Genomic DNA, 16,135 nt, shown 5'->3' with positions numbered 1-16,135 from the left:
ACCTTTCAAGAAATAATGCTGAACTCTCCTCAGAACTATATAAAGACCGATTTGACTATCAACATAATCTGAATCCAGCAAAAAATACACTTTTACTTAATTTTGTTTTTAACTGAGGTGGGAGAAAAAGCATCTACCATGGCCGCTCGTGCAGAGTCGGGATGAACCTATCTTACAGTCTCGGCCATGGAAGATACTTATATTATTCCTCCTTATTAAAGAGAATTAAAACATGTAAACATAATAAAATACCTTTTTAAGATACGACGTGCAAAAGTGAGCAAAAGTAAATATAAGTGAAAGAACAAATAAAGAACAAACAACCAATACATACTGTATACATGTATACAGCTACAATAACAATGTGGTGCCATGCAACTGAGGTTGTTGAAGACATTGATGTACACGTGGTTGGTGCAGTGATTGGTCAATCTCCACCCACTGACATATCACGTTGCTATCGTACCCATTATTTTCTTCGGAAGTAGGCTGTGTCACAATCATGCAAGAGAATGTGTTGATAATTTCCCACTCTGTAAAGAAATGTCCGCATCAAATGTATCCACAACAATCTGAACTAATGCATCTGAGCCATCTGATATTCCATGAAGCGTTTCAGATAAAGCGATTTTTGAATGGCAATACCTCTTCAGAGGTATAGGTTACCCTTAATTTGTTCTTTGGTTTACTTTGGTGAAGTTCGCATTTTAACACTAAGTGCTATTAAAAGTTGAGTTGGAAAATTGGTCAAATACGGATCACGTTGCTACCAATTAGATATGATGCTGGAGTGTCATAGAGTTTCGTAGATAATTGAGAGAAAAGTTTCACTACCGTTGGACTCAACTTTCAACTGTTTGTTTCTGCAAACATTATATGTTTTACGATTTTCTATCGTCCTCTATATCTTTGCCTTCGCGAACGATATGTTGTGCTACGTTCTTAATCGCTATCGATATCTGGGCGTTTGCTTACGACTATAATAACTTGCAACACCGGATGCTGTTTAAACTAGAAGATCGTCACCAAATCGTTCAGTGAACGAGGCAATAATATGTCTTCGGGTCAGCATTACACCTAATTCAGCCTTAAACTTTTCAAAGAAATCAATTGTATTACATACAGTCGAAGGATTCTCTAACATCAACCAACAAGGATATTCAAAGGCTAAATCAAAATCTCTTTCTTCATTGACAGACCCTGTAGACGAACTTGATGCAGCAAAGTGAATAATTTTGGGTGACATGAATTAAACCTTACAGTCTACATGATATATAATTCAAATCAGCAAATTATATACGTAAACATTGGTAAAGCATAGAACTTTCCCGCTTGAAAAAACTGTAAACAAAAGCAAATATACATTATTTGTGTGTGTGTTTTTGTATCATTTTACGATATTTCCGTGGCCATATTGGACGCCATATAGGTCCTGTTATTGCTAAATATGTAATATATGAAATTATACATCAATTAATTAAGATCTTATGTGTCGTAAAAAGTATTTTTATACAGGTTTTTGCATATTTTGCTGTATTTGGGCGGCCATCAAGATTGCTATGGCGGCCATATTAGACGCCATCTTGTTAAATATATAACTATATTTTATTTTTTGCAATATATATTGCACACATGTAAATATTAAAACAATGCAAAATAATGGTATTTGCAACAAAATAAAACAAATAAGACAGTTTTTTTTTTGTTTTGGCGGCCATATTAGACGCCATAAATATAGTGTGAAATATCTTAGAATTCATCGTTTTATATTTAGAAACCATGCAAGTATAGATGATTTACACTAGAATCAAAGCATTGACACAAAAGTATAAGTCAATTGTTATTTTTGGTAAAAATTGGCGACCATCTTGGCCGCCATCTTGAATATCTCGATATCTCGATTTCCCCAAGGATGGCGCGAGGCCATCAAACGGATTCTTAACTAGGGCCTAAACATCTTAAAAAGCTAAAAGCATTTTCTATATACTCCGATGCAAGGCTCAGCCAAAATAAACATTTGCTGGACTAATGGTAAAAACTAAGGTAGTGGCTTGCCTAAATAATGTAGGTACCTCAGTATCGTTTAGAATGTAAATAATCGACTAACATCACTTAGCGAAAGTGACTAAAACCCTGATAACATTTCCAAAAGTTGGTTCGAAAAGTGGATATTACAAAAGGTATCATACTGTTCATTAGTGAGTATTGGACTTAATGATCGCAAAAGACGTTGCCTTGTAGTATCATTTGACGTACAAAACAACAAAATATGTACTGAAATGCAGTACGGTTGAAAAGAGTGTACATTTAGTTACATATGGCCTGCTAAATATTTTGCTAAGAGCTAGCACCATCGTTCTTCAATATTTAAGTTGCTGACGATATATTTGGCTAAATTTCACTAAAACACCTGGTATTATCAGACGAAAATTAACACAGAGTTCAGTATGATACTTTTATTCTTTACATTATTAAATAAGTTATATATAATGTGCGATCATGTAAATATATACAAAGCGTTAAACTCGGTATAGAACAGCTAGAAATGTTTAATATAACCTATAACCGTTTTCTTCATTTCAGCGGTATGTTATTCAGAGAGGAACTATTCCAAGACGGACATGAATATGCCGTACATCTCGTCAGGGACACAATCCTCGTACATGTTAACCTGAAACAAATAATAGATCGTTCATGAGCTGTAAGTGATATACAGATATATAACCTATCTCAGTGGGACTTTCTCGTTTTGTGTTATCACACATTGATTACTAGTTTCTTATTTCGTCTGGATTATGATAAATGCAACCAATTGTTAAAGATCTACAACATTTTAAATAATCTCTATAACGTCAATAATTATTGAAAAATGTTGAAAATACGTGAGGAATGATACGGAAATGGTATTTAAGGTTTGGATTTTACATATTTCGTTTCCAGCGAGTATCTTGAAGTTGCTAGTTGGTCTTTGTTTATAACAGAGAGAAAAAAACCTTTATCATTTAAATAATTTCCAAAAAAAAACAATGTCGCAAACATAAAACCTTTGAACGAGTCTCTCTTTAAACAAGTAAAACTAACCGACTCAAAATCTCTATAGAGCTTTAATTTATGCCTATAAATTGTACCATCAACGGAAACTTTAATTAATTCTCATTTTCTTATCCCAGCCAGTTTGATTTTGTCATTATGTAAACTCTACTTACATCGTCCATGAGTCCCTTGAAGCCAGAGGACCTACTGCAGGAGCCGACACTAATGGGGTAGGGACGGGTCTCGATCCCACCTGCAAAAATAAGGAAACATAGCATACATTACTGAACGCTATATATGACTTCTTCAGGCAATATTGAAATTTTCTTTGAAACACCAGATTGGGATATTGCAAAACACATCAATGTTGTTCAGAACATCAGTGTTTCAGGCATGCAGCATGGGCCGGTTGATCAGAACATCAGTGTTTCATGACATGCAACATGGGCCGGTTGTTCAGAACATCAGTGTTTCAGGCATGTAGCATGGGCCGGTTGTTCAGAACATCAGTGTTTCAGGCATGTAGCATGGGCCGGTTGATCAGAACATTCAGTGTTTCAGGCATGCAACATGGGCCGGTCGATCAGAACATCAGTGTTTCAGGCATGCAACATGGGCCGGTTGTTCAGAACATCAGTGTTTTAGGCATGCAACATGGGCCGGTTGTTCAGAACATCAGTGTTTCAGGCATGTAGCATGGGCCGGTTGTTCAGAACATCAGTGTTTCAGGCATGTAGCATGGGCCGGTTGATCAGAACATCAGTGTTTCAGGCATGCAACATGGGCCGGTCGATCAGAACATCAGTGTTTCAGGCATGCAACATGGGCCGGTTGTTAGAACATCAGTGTTTTATATGCATGTAGCATGGGCCGGTTGTTCAGAACATCAGTTTTTCAGGCATGCAACATGAGCCGGTTGTTCAGAACATCAGTGTTTCAGGCATGCAGCATGGGCCGGTTGTTCAGAACATCAGTGTTTCAGGCATGCAGCATGGGCCGGTTGATCAGAACATCAGTGTTTCAGGCATGCAACATGGGCCGGTTGTTCAGAACATCAGTGTTTCAGGCATGCAGCATGGGCCGGTTGTTCAGAACATCAGTGTTCCAGACATGCAGCATGGGCCGGTTGATCAGAACATCAGTATTCCAGACATGCAGCATGGGCCGGTTGTTCAGAACAACAGTGTTCCAGGCATGCAGCATGGGCCGGATGATCAGAACATCAGTGTTCCAGACATGCAGCATGGGCCGTCATTCGGCGGTAGTTTAGCACCTTGTTGGTAGCGGCATCATTGTAAACTTCTAAACGGGATTTTTTCCCATTATTTGCTGATAAATTTAAATCGTTCAAACATAGCTTAAACAGGTTTCAGAAGAACTGCAGATCACAAGTGTGTCAATGAAATTTCAGAGTAGTAAAGTAACAATGGCGTTAGCAATGAAAAAACTCTGGACAAACAAATAAATAATAACAAAAGCAATCATCATCATCATCATCATCATCATCATCATCATCATCATCATCATCATCATCAGAATGATGACAATAATAATAATAATAATAATAATAATAATAATAATAATAATAATAATAATAATAATAATAATAATAATAATTATCAATCATCATAATCATAATCATAATCCATAATAATAGTAATATTAATAGTAATTATTATGATGAATATGATAAGAATGATATTTATTTAATAAAATAAAGCACCTGCAGCAAACATATTTCTCGGTCGCCGGTCCACCGCGCCCACAATTCTTTCTCCGTCATATATAACGTCCACTTCTGTCCACGTGTTGTGCTGTAATATAGTATGTAGTGTTTTTATGGTCACAAAAAAAACTGTGGGCGGATAAATGCAGATTTTAATCAGAATTATTGTTTATATGATAAAACAAAGTCAGGCAATGACAGTAATGTAGGAAAGACTGCCATGTGCAAGAAAACACTCTGAACAGATTTTGAAAAAAAAATAATAATAAAAAAAATCCCTACCTACCCTACCTGGAAATTTTGGGAAGGTTACCCTAAACAAACAATTTTTTGTTTTTGGCCTTAGAGCTATCAAGTAATGGTGGCAAATGAGCGCCAAGAAGACGGGGACAGAGGCCAATGGCATCAAGGCTAACAAGTTCAGTTACAAAATATTTTAAACAATTTGACAATACCTGCACTAAACGCTCACCAAGTAAGTGGACAGTGTTGGCGCATTCAGCAATTACATGTGACAATTCTTCTTGATAAGTAAAATATTACATTTTACAAAAAAAAACATGTTATATAAGACAATTGGTTTGCACCAAGAAAACGCATTAACAATTGCTTTGAAATAGAGGCAACATAGCCGCTAACTGCACGCCACGAGGCCACTAACTTTACGCCGATAGACCGCTGGCCGCAAGGTCACTAACTTCACGCCGTTAGACTGCTAGGCCAACAGACCGCTAACTGCACGCCACGAGGCCACTAACTTCACGCCGATAGACCGCTGGCCGCAAGGTCACTAACTTCACGCCGATAGACCGCTGGCCGCAAGGTCACTAACTTCACGCCGTTAGACTGCTAGGCCAACAGACCGCTAACTGCACGCCACGAGGCCACTAACTTCACGCCGATAGACCGCTGGCCGCAAGGTCACTAACTTCACGCCGTTAGACTGCTGGCCGCAAGGTCACTAACTACACACGGAAAACCCGCTAGCCACAAGGCCACTTCACGCCGATAGGCTGCTAGGCCGTCAGACCGCTAACTTCACACCGCTATGACCCTAGGCCGCCAGACCGCTAACTTAACGTACATGTTTTTGTATAAGTTAAATTTATAAATATTATATTGGAAGATAATGGGTTTTTTTAATCAGCTGACATTTAACACAGTGTTTGATATTGCATGTCCAGTTGGAAACAGGAAGTTTTGAAGTTTGCATCGATAACAATTATGCATAGATTGTACAAAACCAAGCCCTATCTGCATTTTATCTGCATTTGATGTGTGATTAATACGGTGCCTACGTGAATGCTTGCCAAACCAATAAAACTACTTTGATTAAACAACATCCCTCGGCATCGTTTTGTCAATGCAGTTCGGATATCAATAGTCGTAATGCATTTTCTGCGTGAATTATAGTAATAGCTTGTTTGATGGATCGGTTTGTTTTTAAAAGTTGAATTTTCCAAAGGCCAGAAGAGTCATTAAATAACACCGCCAGACTTGTTGCATGCTCCGCAGTGGAGGCAACCATACAATATACAAAAACCTTAAAGTTGCACTCTCACAGATTGAACGTTTTGACAACTTTTTTATTTTTTGTCTTGGAACGAGCCAATTTTTGCGAAAGTCCATGGAAACTAGCTTTATAAGACTGCTGACAAAAATTACATCGCAGATGTTTATATTTAAGTTAAAAAAAATGATGTTTAATGCATTTTTCTTAAACCGTTGGTTTAAACAATAAAACATTAATTTTCGAATGGGAATATCAAAATCTACGATCTGATTTTTTGTCAGCAATCTTAAATCATTGGTTAGCAGAAATTTATGCAATTATTTGCTCATTCCAAGACTAAAAAAAACGTTGTAAAAATGGAAAATCTGTGAGAGTGCAGCTTTAAATGAATTTATGCAATTATGCCTATAGCATACACACAATTTAAGAGCAACCAGGTAAACTTAGCAATAATCATAATACGATTTAATTGCATCCAGGTTGCCATTGCAAGAAGGTGTTATGTTAAACAGTCGTGTTTATTTGCAGTTAAAATGAAAAGCTTTGCGAGTATTTTAGTTGTTTTGACAGTGACTTAATTAAGTTTTTAGTAGTAAATAGAATCATTTTTTGTAGTTAGTTACTTCTTAAATATTGCAGAAAAATAATATTTTTTCCGCGTTTTGAAAAGAGTGTCACCTTAATAGTAATGTATTTCACATGTTACATAAATACAGCTTAACCCTTTTATCAAACAAACACATGGTTTTTTTTAATTAATCAGATGAGCTTTTAGTTTTGAAACAACATATGTCATGCATATATGAAACCCAAAGTAACATGAAACACAAATTCTCACATACCAATCATCACCCAGATATCTATGATTATTTGAAATATACGAATATAAACTCGTGCAGTCACAGCCAAATGTAAAGAAATTCGATATTTAAAGTAGTCGTTGATCAATACATTATATAACTAAAGGGGGCGCTTTGCTCGTGAATTTACATCACAAGATGTCTGGCAATAAAATAATATAAATCATGGATTGGAAAGTAAAGAACTCGGGCAATTGTGTCACACTGGTCGACGCTTGCTCACGTTGTAACCACGGTCTGACACGTTACTGTAACCCTGTGTTAAGTGATCGAAGGCTATGATACGTTATGTCGCGATGTTCAAGGGAGTCAGATGCCATCTGCCCGAGGCAACAAACACATATCTCTCCATCTTGGACATTAACTCGTGGGGTTCTTGTATTAAGCCAGTGTTAAATATCTCTACCATGTATCTCCAAAAGGCGAAAACTGCACTACCTTTGTCCTAGATATGCGGCCATGTCTTGAACTAGACAGCTGCCCAGTCTTGAACTAGACAGCTGCATAGCCCTGAACTAGAAAGATGCCCAGCACCGAACTAGACAGCTGCATAACCCTGAACTAGACAGCTGCCCAGCCCTGAACTAGACAGTCTGCCCAGTCCTGAACTAGACAGATGCGCAGCCCTGAACTAGACAGATGCGCAGCCCTGAACTAGCTAGGCTGCATAGTCCTGGACTAGACAGCTGCATAGCCCTGAACTAGACAGATGCCAAGCCCTGAACTAGACAGTCTGCACAGCCCTGAACTAGATAGGCTGCACAGTCCTGGACTAGATATTTGCCCAGCCCTGAACTACACAGATGCCCAGCCCTGGACTAGACAGTCTGGCCAGCCCTGGACTAGACAGTCTGGCCAGCCCTGGACTAGACAGCTACCCAGCCCTGAACTAGACAGGATGCTCAACCCTGAACTAAACAGTCTGCCCAACCCTAAACTAAACGGACTGCACAGCCCTGAACTAGACAGGCTGCCCAAGCCTAAACTAGACAGGCTGCCCAACCCTAAACTAAACAGTTGCACATTTCAGAACTAGACAGGCTGCACAACCCTGAACTTAACAAGCTGCACAACTCTGAACTAGACAGGTTGCCCAACCCTGAACTTAACAGGCTGCCCAACCCTGAACTTAACAGGCGCCCAACCCTGAACTAGACAGCTGCATAGCCCTGAACTAGACGATCTGTACAACCCTGAAATAGACATGCTACCCAACCCTGAACTAGACAGCTGTCCAACCCTGAACTAGACAGGCTGCCCAACCATGAACTATACAGGCTGACCAACCCTAAACTAGACAGTTTGCCCAGCCCTGAACTAGACAGACTGCCCAAAACTGAACTAGACAGGCTGCCCAACCCTGAACTAGACAGCTGCCCAGTCCTAAACTAGACAGCTGGCCAGACCTGAACTAGACAGTTGTACAGCCCTGAACTAGACAGCTGCTCAGCCCTGAACTAGACAGGTTGCCCAGTCCTGAACTAGACGGCTAACTAGCCCTGAACCAGACAGCTGCTCAGCCCTGAAATAAACAGCTGCTCAGCCCTGAACTAGACAGTTGTACAGCCCTGAAATAGACAGCTGCTTCAGCCCTGAACTAGACAGGTTGCCCAGCCCTGAACTAGACAGCTGTTCAGCCCTGAAATAGACAGCTGCCTAGCCCTGAAATAAACAGCTGCTCAGCCCTGAACTAGACAGGTTACCTAGCCCTGAACTAGACAGCTGCACAGCCCTGAAATAGACAGCTGCTCAGCCCTGAACTAGACAGGTTGCCCAGCCATGAACTAGACGGCTAACCAGCCCTGAACTAGACAGAACAGACATACTAGACTGAACTAGAATCTGTATCTTGCTAACCTACGTGTGCTTACATTGTACATTATTTTAAACTTCTTGGCGACTCCTGTATAGGTGTCGACCTTGAATATGACCTCGTGGTACAGCGTGTCGATGGACACCTCAAACGACGGCTGCTGCGTGCTCTTTGTGTCACAGTTGGATAGGACGGTTTGGTATCGCGGTTCTGTGCTGGCTGATAGGAACCGCAGTCTGCAAACAACATAGTTATTTTCCTAAACATTTCATTACACAACTGTCATTTTAATGAGGCCTCACAATATAGGTTCATGCAGAATTAATCTACATATTATTATTTTTTTTGTAATTTTAAGCAGTATTATCTTTAGCTCATTTGACTTAAATAATCAAAATAAAAACAACAACATATGATTTGTGTGCAGATTTAACTAGGGAATTTGTGGCCACATTATACACATTAATAAAGGCTGATATTTTTTCTATTTTTATTATTTTGCAACATGAGTAAAACAAAATAATGCATTTATCTATATATTTCCATCAACCTATATTGTGCCCCTTACGATGAGTCACCTTCATATTTTGTAATGGGATTGTTACATAACTGTTGCTTAAATTGATTGAGTTATAATGGCTACAGCTAAACACATTGCTACACTATTGCAAAATTAATTCTGTACCTCACAGCAAAGACCACTGGAAACATGTAGTTGGCGTAGCGCCACAGGACAAGTCTTCCACTTCCGCTAAACAAGCCTTCGCCTTGAATAGATGTTGTCACGCCTTCCACCCCTATATGTTGTTTCGTATTGGACTCGTCCACTATCTTGCTATCATTGAATGTCATCGATAGAATAGGCGCGCAACTGCCGGCTGAAAACAGCGGATATTTCAGTTTGGACAACCACGAGTGTCTGCTGCCGCCGCTTCTATCATGCTAACGTTTCGATGTCGGTAATTGCTGGTAGTGTTAATCAGTAAAATGGTTAAAGTTTTATTATTGATTTTATTAATCAAATTAGTATTCAGTGCTCTTAAATTCTATCTAAACCTTTATATATGGGTTCTAAAGTTATATTCTTATGAACATTATTACAAATTTACAACATTGCTCCGGGTTATTAGTTTTGTTAGTAAATAATAATACTATATGTGGTTTCGATACAGAGCATATATTATGCAAGCAGTGCTTTTAGATCTATCCGTATAATTATCATGTAGTATTTAACAACTAAAGATCTATGCAATGGTGAGGTTAATATTAATCAACCAGAAATCAAATATAGATAGGTAAAAACACACAAACAAAGGGACAGCTTGCTTGAGTACTTAGCTTGTTTGGACACGAAGGTCACGTCCACACGCATATTTATATTGCTATAAGGACGTTTTCACTTTAATTATACTGTAAGATTAGTGGATCGAGTGATTGTTCAGACAAAAAGCTGATGTCCAGTGTTTGAGGGATCAAGCGATTGCATAGACAAATTGCTGATATACAGTGTGCGAGATATTGAGTGTATGTATGGACAGATGGCTGCTGTCCAGTGGTTGGGAGATCGAGTGTTTGTATGGACAGATGCCTGATGTCCAGTGTGTGAGAGATCGAGTGTTTGTATGGACAGATGGCTGATGTCCAGAGTGTGAGAGATCGAGTGTTTGTATGGACAGATGACTCATGTCCATTGGTTGGGAGATCGATTGTTTGTATGGACAGATGGCTGATGTCCAGAGTGTGAGAGATCAAGTGTTTATATGGACAGATGGCTGGTGTCCAGAGTGTGGGAGATCGAGTGTTTGTATGGACAGATGGCTGATGTCCAGTGTAAGAGAGATCAAGTGTTTATATGGACAGATGGCTGGTGTCCAGAGTGTGGGAGATCGAGTGTTTGTATGGACAGATGACTGATGTCCTGTTCGTGAGCTATTGAGTGTTTGTATGGACAGATGACTGATATTCAGTGTGTGAGAGATCGAGTGTTTGTATGGACAGATGACTGATGTCAAGTGTGTGAGAGATCGAGTGTTTGTATGGACAGATGGATGATGTCTATTGGTTGGGAGATCGAGTGTTTGTATGGACAGATGACTGATGTCCAGTGTGTGAGAGATCGAGTGTTATGGACAGATGGCTGATGTCCAGTGGGCGAGATATTGATTTTTAGTATGGACAGATGGCTGATGTCCAGTGTGAGAGATATTGAGTGTTTGTATGGACAGATGGCTGATGTCCATTGGTTGGGAGATCGAGTGTTGGTATGGACAGATGACTGATGTTCAGTGTGCGATATATTGAGTGTTTGTATGGACAGATGACTGATGTCCAGTGTGTGCGATATTGAGTGTTTGTATTGACAGATAGCTGATGTCCAGTGTGCGATATATTGAGTGTCCATTGGTTGGGAGTTCGATTGCTTGTATGGACAGATGACTGATGTTCAGTGTGCGATATATTGAGTGTTTGTATGGACAGATGACTGATGTCCAGTGTGTGAGATAGTGAGTGTTTGTATGGACAGATGGCTGATGTCCAGAGTGTGAGAGATCGAGTGTTTGTATGGACAGATGACTCATGTCCATTGGTTGGGAGATCGAGTGTTTGTATGGACAAATGCCTGATGTCCAGTGTGTGAGAGATCGAGTGTTTGTATGGACAGATGGCTGATGTCCAGAGTGTGAGAGATCAAGTGTTTGTATGGACAGATGGCTGATGTCCAGAGTGTGGGAGATCGAGTGTTTGTATGGACAGATGACTGATGTCCTGTTCGTGAGATATTGAGTGTTTGTATGGACAGATGAATGATGTCCAGTGTGCGAAAGATCGAGTATTTGTATGGACAAATGACTGATGTCCAGTGTGTGAGAGATCGAGTGTTTTTATGGACAGATGGCTGATGTCCAGAGTGTGAGAGATCAAGTGTTTGTATGGACAGATGAATGATGTCCGGTGTGTGAGATCGAGTGTTTGTATGGACAGATGAATGATGTCCGGTGTGTGAGAGATCGAGTGTTTGTATGGACAAATGACTGATGTCCAGTGTGTGAGAGATCGAGTGTTTGTATGGACAGATGGATGATGTCCATTGGTTGGGAGATCGAGTGTTTGTATGGACAGATGACTGATGTCCAGTGGGCGAGATATTGATTTTTAGTATGGACAGATGGCTGATGTCCAGTGTGCGAGATATTGAGTGTTTGTATGGACAGATGGCTGATGTCCAGTGAGTGAGATATTGAGTGTTAGTATGGACAGATAGCTGATGTCCAGTGTGCGAGATATTGAGTGTTTGTATGGTCATATGGCTGATGTCCATTGGTTGGGAGATCGAGTGTTTGTATGGACAGATTCCTGATGTTCAGTGTGCGATATATTGAGTGTTTGTATGGACAGATGGCTGATGTTCAGTGTGCGATATATTGAGTGTTTGTATGGACAGGTGACTGATGTCCAGTGTGTGCGATATTGAGTGTTTCTATGGACAGATTGCTGATGTCCAGTGTGCGAGATATTGAGTGTCCATTGGTTGGGAGATCGATTGTTTGTATGGACAGATGACTGATGTTCAGTGTGCGATATATTGAATGTGTGTATAGGACAGGTGACTGATGTCCAGTGTGTGCGATATTGAGTGTTTGTATGGACAGATTGCTGATGTCCAGTGTGCGAGATATTGAGTGTCCATTGGTTGGGAGATCGAGTGTTTGTATGGACAGATGACTGATGTTCAGTGTGCGATATATTGAGTGTTTGTATGGACAGATGACTGATGTCCATTGTGTGAGATAGTGAGTGTTTGTATGGACAGATGGCTGATGTCCAGTGTGCGAGATATTGAGTTTTTGTATGGACAGATGGCTGATGTCCAGTGTGTAAGATATTGAGTGTTTGTATGGACATATGACTGATGTCCAGTGTGTGAGAGATCAAGTGTTTGTATGGACAGATGACTGATGTCCAGTGTGCGAGATATTGAGTGTTTGTATGGACAGACGACTGATGTCCAGTGGTTGGGAGATCGAGTGTTTGTATGGACAGATGGCTGATGTCCAGTGGTTGGGAGATCGAGTGTTTACTCGGACAGATGACTGATGTCCAGTGTGTGAGAGATCGAGTGTGTGTAGGGACAGATGACTGATGTCTAGTGTTGGAGAGATTGAGTGTTTGTATGGACAGATAGCTGATGTCCCCTGTGCAAAATATTGAGTGTTTGTATGGACAGATGACTGATGTCCAGTGGTTTGGAGATCGAGTGTTTGTAAGGACAGATGACTGATGTCCAGTTTGTGAGATATCGAGTGCTTGTATGGAACGATGACTGATGTCCTGTTGTTGAGAGATCGAGTGCTTGTATGGACAGATGCCTGATGTCCAGTGTGCGAGATATTGAGTGTTTGTATGGACATATGGCTGATGTCCAGTGGTTGTGAGATTGAATGTTTGTATAGACAGATGGCTGATGTCCAGTGGTTGGGAGATCGAGTGTTTGTACGGATATATTGCTGATGTCCAGTGGTTGGGAGATATCGAGTGTTTGAATGGACAGATGACTGATGTCCAGTGTGTGAGATATTGAGTGTTTGTATGGACATATGACTGATGTCCAGTGTGTGAGAGTTTGAGTGTTTGTATGGACAGATGACTGATGTCCAGTGTGTGAAATATTTTGTGTTTGTATGGACAGATGACTGATGTCCAGTGTATTGGAGATCGAGTGTTTGTATGGACAGATGACTGATGTCCAGTGTGTGAGATATTGAGAGTTTGTATGGACAGATGGCTGAAGTCCGGTGTGTGAGAGATCGAGTGTTTGTATTGACAGATTACTGATGTCCAGTGTGTGGGAGATTGAGTGTTTGTAGGTACAGATGACTGATGTCCAGTGTGTGAGATATTTTGTGTTTGTATGGACAGATTACTGATGTCCAGTGTATTGGAGATCGAGTGTTTGTATGGACAGATGACTGATGTCCAGTGTGTGAGATATTGAGAGTTTGTATGGACAGATGGCTGATGTCCAGTGTGTGAGAGATCGAGTGTTTAAATGGACAGATGACTGATGTCCAGTGTGTGAGAGATCGAGTGTTTGTATGGACAGATGACTGATGTCCAGTGTAAGAGTGATCAAGTGTTTGTATGGACAGAATACTGATGTCCAGTGTGTGAGATATTGAGAGTTTGTATGGACAGATGACTGATGTCCAGTGTGGGAGATATCGAGAGTTTGTATAGACAGATGACCGATGTCCAGTGAGTGAGATATTGAGAGTTTGTATGGACAGATGACTGATGTTCAGTGTGGGAGAGATCGAGGGTTTGTATAGACAGATGACCGATGTCCAGTGTGTGAGAGATCGAGGGTTTGTATAGACAGATGACCGATGTCCAGTGTGGGAGAGATCGAGGGTTTGTATAGACAAATGACCGATGTCCAGTGAGTGAGATATTGAGTGTTAGTATGGACAGATGACCGATGTCCTGTATGTGAGAGATCGAGGGTTTGTATAGACAGATGACCGATGTCCAGTGTGGGAGAGATCGAGGGTTTGTATAGACAAATGACCGATGTCCAGTGAGTGAGATATCGAGTGTTTGTATGGACAGATGACTGATGTCAAGTGTGTGAGAGATCGAGTGTTTGTATGGACAGATGGATGATGTCTATTGGTTGGGAGATCGAGTGTTTGTATGGACAGATGACTGATGTCCAGTGTGTGAGAGATCGAGTGTTATGGACAGATGGCTGATGTCCAGTGGGCGAGATATTGATTTTTAGTATGGACAGATGGCTGATGTCCAGTGTGAGAGATATTGAGTGTTTGTATGGACAGATGGCTGATGTCCATTGGTTGGGAGATCGAGTGTTGGTATGGACAGATGACTGATGTTCAGTGTGCGATATATTGAGTGTTTGTATGGACAGATGACTGATGTCCAGTGTGTGCGATATTGAGTGTTTGTATTGACAGATAGCTGATGTCCAGTGTGCGATATATTGAGTGTCCATTGGTTGGGAGTTCGATTGCTTGTATGGACAGATGACTGATGTTCAGTGTGCGATATATTGAGTGTTTGTATGGACAGATGACTGATGTCCAGTGTGTGAGATAGTGAGTGTTTGTATGGACAGATGGCTGATGTCCAGAGTGTGAGAGATCGAGTGTTTGTATGGACAGATGACTCATGTCCATTGGTTGGGAGATCGAGTGTTTGTATGGACAAATGCCTGATGTCCACTGTGTGAGAGATCGAGTGTTTGTATGGACAGATGGCTGATGTCCAGAGTGTGAGAGATCAAGTGTTTGTATGGACAGATGGCTGATGTCCAGCGTGTGGGAGATCGAGTGTTTGTATGGACAGATGACTGATGTCCTGTTCGTGAGATATTGAGTGTTTGTATGGACAGATGAATGATGTCCAGTGTGCGAAAGATCGAGTATTTGTATGGACAAATGACTGATGTCCAGTGTGTGAGAGATCGAGTGTTTTTATGGACAGATGGCTGATGTCCAGAGTGTGAGAGATCAAGTGTTTGTATGGACAGATGAATGATGTCCGGTGTGTGAGATCGAGTGTTTGTATGGACAGATGAATGATGTCCGGTGTGTGAGAGATCGAGTGTTTGTATGGACAAATGACTGATGTCCAGTGTGTGAGAGATCGAGTGTTTGTATGGACAGATGGATGATGTCCATTGGTTGGGAGATCGAGTGTTTGTATGGACAGATGACTGATGTCCAGTGGGCGAGATATTGATTTTTAGTATGGACAGATGGCTGATGTCCAGTGTGCGAGATATTGAGTGTTTGTATGGACAGATGGCTGATGTCCAGTGAGTGAGATATTGAGTGTTAGTATGGACAGATAGCTGATGTCCAGTGTGCGAGATATTGAGTGTTTGTATGGTCATATGGCTGATGTCCATTGGTTGGGAGATCGAGTGTTTGTATGGACAGATTCCTGATGTTCAGTGTGCGATATATTGAGTGTTTGTATGGACAGATGGCTGATGTTCAGTGTGCGATATATTGAGTGTTTGTATGGACAGGTGACTGATGTCCAGTGTGTGCGATATTGAGTGTTTCTATGGACAGATTGCTGATGTCCAGTGTGCGAGATATTGAGTGTCCATTGGTTGGGAGATCGATTGTTTGTATGGACAGATGACTGATGTTCAGTGTGCGATA

At 40.7% G+C, this 16,135-nt stretch overlaps 1 protein-coding gene across 3 annotated transcripts in view; it reads right to left on the bottom strand.

Moving 5' to 3' along the window:
- Positions 1 to 2,467: 2,467 nt before the first annotated feature.
- LOC128232807 (mucin-5AC-like) overlaps positions 2,468 to 16,135 on the bottom strand; it is a 35,984-nt gene continuing 22,316 nt past the window's right edge. For all 3 annotated transcript variants that reach the window (XM_052946546.1, XM_052946547.1, XM_052946548.1), the window contains 5 exons: positions 9,631 to 9,823; positions 9,004 to 9,181; positions 4,757 to 4,847; positions 3,207 to 3,286; positions 2,468 to 2,671 (listed from right to left, as the gene is read on the bottom strand). In XM_052946546.1, the coding sequence (XP_052802506.1) occupies positions 2,606 to 2,671; positions 3,207 to 3,286; positions 4,757 to 4,847; positions 9,004 to 9,181; positions 9,631 to 9,823 (608 nt within the window). In that variant the 3' untranslated portion in view covers positions 2,468 to 2,605. The remainder of the gene's footprint in view (positions 2,672 to 3,206; positions 3,287 to 4,756; positions 4,848 to 9,003; positions 9,182 to 9,630; positions 9,824 to 16,135) is intronic.

Source organism: Mya arenaria, chromosome 4 (assembly GCF_026914265.1).
Source record: "Mya arenaria isolate MELC-2E11 chromosome 4, ASM2691426v1".
Lineage (NCBI taxonomy): Eukaryota > Metazoa > Mollusca > Bivalvia > Myida > Myidae > Mya > Mya arenaria.
The sequence above is the reverse complement of the archived record's forward strand: the minus strand, read 5'-3'. Positions and strand labels throughout refer to the sequence as shown.